Source organism: Accipiter gentilis, chromosome 23 (assembly GCF_929443795.1).
Source record: "Accipiter gentilis chromosome 23, bAccGen1.1, whole genome shotgun sequence".
NCBI classification, from domain to species: Eukaryota; Metazoa; Chordata; class Aves; order Accipitriformes; family Accipitridae; genus Astur; species Astur gentilis.
In genome coordinates this window covers 24,756,487-24,761,154 of record NC_064902.1, presented here as the reverse complement: position 1 = coordinate 24,761,154, position 4,668 = coordinate 24,756,487, and the positions used below count along the sequence as shown (strand labels likewise).

The 4,668-nt window shown below is 56.4% G+C and overlaps 1 protein-coding gene across 1 annotated transcript; it reads right to left on the bottom strand.

Annotated features, from left to right (window-relative positions):
- Positions 1 to 1,151: 1,151 nt before the first annotated feature.
- On the bottom strand, positions 1,152 to 4,201 carry RHO (rhodopsin). Its single transcript, XM_049826806.1, has 5 exons — positions 3,704 to 4,201; positions 2,630 to 2,798; positions 2,350 to 2,515; positions 1,870 to 2,109; positions 1,152 to 1,483 (listed from the first exon to the last, which is right to left on the bottom strand). The coding sequence occupies exons 1-5, from the start codon at positions 4,062 to 4,064 to the stop codon at positions 1,364 to 1,366; spliced, it is 1,056 nt and encodes a 351-aa protein (XP_049682763.1). The 5' UTR covers positions 4,065 to 4,201; the 3' UTR covers positions 1,152 to 1,363.
- Positions 4,202 to 4,668: the final 467 nt, after the last annotated feature.

Genomic DNA, 4,668 nt, shown 5'->3' with positions numbered 1-4,668 from the left:
AAAAAAATAATGAGAGAATTGTACTTGCAAATTGCTCTTTATTAAAGGTTTAACTTGCATGGGTTCTATACATTCCCTATTAGACCTTGCAAAGCTGCATAGGATTAGAAATCAGAGAGGATAATAATGTACAAAAATAGTTTCAAATGTTGATAACACTGAACAGTGAGAAAAACATCGTATTTGTATAACTGAGCTAAAAATAAAAATGAAGAACACTGCTACAATTGCAATATGCCATCTTGTAGTGCTTAAAACATATGTCGGCGTCTCTGAGCCATATGCTCCCATGTCTTGCCTGCTACAGTGCAGAGGAAAGCTTAGCGATGCACCGATCAATCCTCAAAAGCACAAGCACTGGCCAAAACCTCCTACTTGGGCTGATGCCAAGCTGACTGCAGCTGGAACGGGGAGGTGCGCGGGAGGAGTGTGTCTCGGGGCATGGCCCCAGGCCGCAGGGGTCGGAAGATGCCTAAGGATGAATGGCGGGACTATGGGGAGGGTGTGCTTCCTGGTGGGAGGACATCAAGTGGGGCTGCTGCTGAGGGTGCAAACACCGTGTGTGTGTTGCTGTGCTGGGTGCCCACAGGAGCAAGCACCGAGGTCTCCCCCCGCACATCCAACCACGGTCACACACGGCCATACTGTGCCATGCTGTGCCACCAGGTCCCCTCGGTGCCACCTGCTTGCTGGGCAGGAGCCACAGCCATCACCTCTGTGGCATGGAGGGGCTCACGTGCACTGGTACCCTGTCCCGTCCCCCCTGGAGGGGTCACAGTGCCTCCCGGGGCTTCTGGCATGCTGGAGGTGGAACAGGGCTGGAGCTGGGAGCACGTGGCAGGCCTGGGGGCACCTGGCAGCAGCCAAAACTGCCCCAGGCAGCCGGAGCGCGGCAGGGCTGAGCGGGTGGGCGGCAGCAGCCAGGCTCCATCTCTGGCGGCAGAGCCGGGAGGCAGCCCCAGCTCCAGCCCCCATGGTGGCAGAGGCAGGGATGCACCCTGGCCCCAGTCCGGACGTCAAGGTGGGATGGGGGAGGCGAGGACGGCTCTGCCGTGCCCCGGGGCTCGCGCATGGCGGGGCTGTCAGACCCAGGGGTCTGCGCTCGGGGCTGGTGGGCGCAAGCTCTCAGCAAGTCAAGAGAAATGCACAGATTTACGCCAGTGGAAGAGCTAAGCCTTTGCATTTTAATTACAAAACATGTGTACACATTTACAGCCTTGTTCCCAGGGTTCCTAGTACCAGGAGAGAAGAGCCTGCCCCGCGGGGCCGTGGCGGTGGTGAAGCGGGGCGGGCGGCAGCGGCGGCGGCGGGGCTAGGTTCGTGTTCCCGGGGCGGCGACGTGCACCGGCCGCTCCGGTGGGGCCTACGCGGGAGAGACCTGGCTGGTAGAGACGGAGGAAGTCTCTGTCTTGCCAGCAGACGTGTCCTCGTCGCCCAGCGGGTTCTTGCCGCAGCAGAGGGTTGTGATCATGCAGTTACGGAACTGGAAGAGAGGGAATCCCGGGGTGAAGCAGGCAGGTGCCACACGGCTCCTGTTGCGGGGCTGCCTCTGAGCCCAGCAGAGCTGCTTGGAAGCCCCCAGCACTGCAGTGCAGGAGGCGGTGGAGTCTCCTTCACCGCTGCTCAGGGACGGATGCGGCCCCAGCTCTTCTACCGACCCAGCGCCCAGGTCATTTCAGATGGGATGGGACTGCATTTATGAGATTTATGCAACGTTAAGGATTAGCTGCACAATCACCCTCCTGCATGCTGGAACAAGATCAGCCAGAAACAACCCCCCCTCTGGTACCTCGAGGTGCCATAACTCTCTGCAAGCTGTTATAAAGCAAAAAACAAAAAAGGGAGATCGCCTGGCATCCTGCCAGTTACCTGTTTGTTCATTACGATGTAGATCACAGGGTTGTAGATGGCGGAGCTCTTGGCAAAGAAAGCCGGGATGGTCATGAAGATGGGCCCGAAGTCCGACCCCTGGTTGGTGAAGATGTAGAAAGCAACACTGGCGTAGGGGACCCAGCAGATCAGGAAGGCGATGACCATGATGATGACCATGCGGGTCACTTCTTTCTCTGCCTTCTGGGTGGTGGCAGACTCCTGCTGCTGGGCGGCAGCCTGCAGGCAGAAAGGAATGGAAATGCGATGGAGCTGTGGAGGGCTGCGGCGGCATGGGACCGGGGTCAGGGCTTGGGGTAGTTAAGCTGCACGTCTGGAGTTTACTATTTCCCCCTTCGTGGAGGGTCAGCCTGGCGCCTGAGGGCCCTTTCTGTCACCAGTCTGGAGCCTGGCGTGGGCCCCTTCCCAGCACTGGGGACAGGGGCGGCCCCTGGCCCCCCGCCACTGGCAGGTACCCACCTCCTTGACAGTGCAAACCAGGTTCCCATAGCAGAAGAAAATGACCATCAGCGGGATCATGAAGTGAACCACAAACATGTAGACGACGAAAGATTCGTTGTTGATCTCTGGCTTCAGAGTGTAATAGTCAATCCCGCACGAGCACTGCATGCCCTCGGGGATGTACCTGCAAGGTGAGCCAGGCAGGTCAGCGCCCAGCGGAGCTTCCAGACCGGCTGGAAGCCACGGCCGAGCCGCCACCAGCCAGGCTCCATGGCCCCAGGCAGAGCGTCCTCCCTACCTGGACCAGCCAAACAGCGGAGGGCCTGCACAGGCGAAGGCCATGATCCAGGAGAAGGCAACGCCCATGATGGCATGGTTCTCCCCGAAGCGGAAGTTGCTCATGGGCTTGCAGACCACTACGTATCTTTCGACAGCCAGGACAACCAGCGACCAGAGAGCAATTTCACCTGCACCGGGGAGAGAGAGGTACGGGGACATAGGGACTTTGAGCAGCAGGGGGAGAAAAACGTGCTGATGGCAGCCGAGGAAGACCCCTGGCAGCAGATAAATCTCCACCAAGGGTTCAGAAGGAGAAATGAACAAAGGCCGAGCACAGATGCAGTAGGAAGGCATGAGAAGACACCTCCTGGCTGGACTGCTGACCCACAGTAACCACTTTGCTGCTGTGTTTTGAGATCCATGGCTGGATCCTACCACTCATCCCGGACAGCACCTGCACCTGTAAGCCTGTGGTCCCACTCTGAGATGCAGCAAGTGCCCGTTATCCCAGGATTTCCCCTCACTACCCACAGCTTCCTAGGAAATTTGTGCCACGAGGACCAAACCAGTACAACAGTTACCTGTGGCTGAAGGCTGAGCTGAACAGAGGAGGGCATTTTTAGACACACAATTTTTATTTAACATCTGTTTCGGTCAAAGTCTGGCTGACACAAGGAGGCGAGCCAGCTTTGCTAGCCTGTGCCACCATGCACTGCATCAGAGCAAATGACAGACTTAGCCCCACAAAACAGGAAGAACAAATTTGTCATCTCTCATCAGAAAGCAAGCCAAAAAGATGTGCAAATCCAACAACTGCAAAATCTGCTACTAGTTGCTTTTCGTTGCTGCACTGTTGTTCTCAGGATACTGAGCAGGTGGCTACCAAAATAAGGTTAAAAAAAAAAAAAAGTGTCATTTGTCACTTTCTTCACCTCCCACCCTGAAACACTTCAACTGCCTTGGCCCACATCAGCAGCAGACCAAGAACCTTCCAGATACCATGTTTTCCAAGATCATCTGGGCATCTTCTCTCCTCCTCCTAAAATCTGGGGCAATTTCTGGCAGAAGATTTTTGAATATTTGGAAAACTTACCGCCCAGTGTAGCAAAGAAGCCTTCAATGTAGCACCCTGTTACTCCAAAGACAAAGTACCCGTTCATTGAAGTGTACATGGTGGTCGTGAAGCCTCCAAAGACCATGAAGAGGTCGGCAACCGCCAGGTTCAGAAGGATATAATTTAGAGGCGTCCGGAGCTTCTTGTGCTGGATGGTAACGTACAGCGTGAGGAAGTTGATGGGGAAGCCGAGCAGGATCAGCATGAACATGTAGGCAGCCAGCGCCGAGAACTTCCAGGGCTCAGCCAGGTAGTACTGGGGGTACTCGAAGGGGCTCCGCACCACCCCGGTCTTGTTGGACATGGGCACGTAGAAGTCCTGGCCTTCTGTCCCGTTCATGGTTGCGGTCTGTGAGGTGCCTTTTGCTCTTACTCAGGGGTGTTTTTTGTGTGCGGGGGGATCGCCTCTGAAGTGGGGTTCCCGCCACCTCTCAGCCTTCACCGTCACCCCGAGGAGAAGCGGCTAAGCTTACCTCCACAGCGTGCCCCTTATAAAGTGCCCCCTGGGGTAAGCTCCAGGCACTGGTGTCAGCACGATTAGGGCTTAGAGAATTATTAATCATAATCATCCAGGGGTAATTGGCTTTCCTGGGAAAGTATTAAGGTGACACCTGTTTCTGGCCTGCGCTGTCATTGTTGGAGACCACGGCTCATGGTCGTACATAAAGAGGTAGCTCTGTACCGCACCTTTCATTTGGGGGGGCCCAAACCAGATGGCAGCTCCACTCACACAGCCTCGCTCCTCAGCATGGCTGTGCTCCCCAGGGAGCAAGAGTTTGGGGTGGCCCCGCACCCATGGCAGTCTTTCCGCCCCGCGCTCCAGAGCTGGACATCCACTGCTCACGCTGCCGTCGCCCAGGGGGAGGCACTTGCCTCTCCGCCCCCAGGGACCCCAGTCCACCCTCCATAGGCACTCAGGGGTGCGCTGCCCATCTGTGCAAAAT

What these genes read in the sequence shown, in the direction of transcription:
- RHO (XM_049826806.1), bottom strand. Translation starts at nt 4,064, where the DNA reads ATGAACGGGACAGAAGGCCAGGACTTCTACGTGCCCATGTCCAACAAG. An exon ending in CTTCTTTGCTACACTGGGCG is followed by an intron (nt 2,799 to 3,703) that starts GTAAGTTTTCCA and finishes TCCCCGGTGCAG; the next exon opens with GTGAAATTGCTCTCTGGTCG. An exon ending in TGGTTTGCACTGTCAAGGAG is followed by an intron (nt 2,110 to 2,349) that starts GTGGGTACCTGC and finishes TTCTGCCTGCAG; the next exon opens with GCTGCCGCCCAGCAGCAGGA.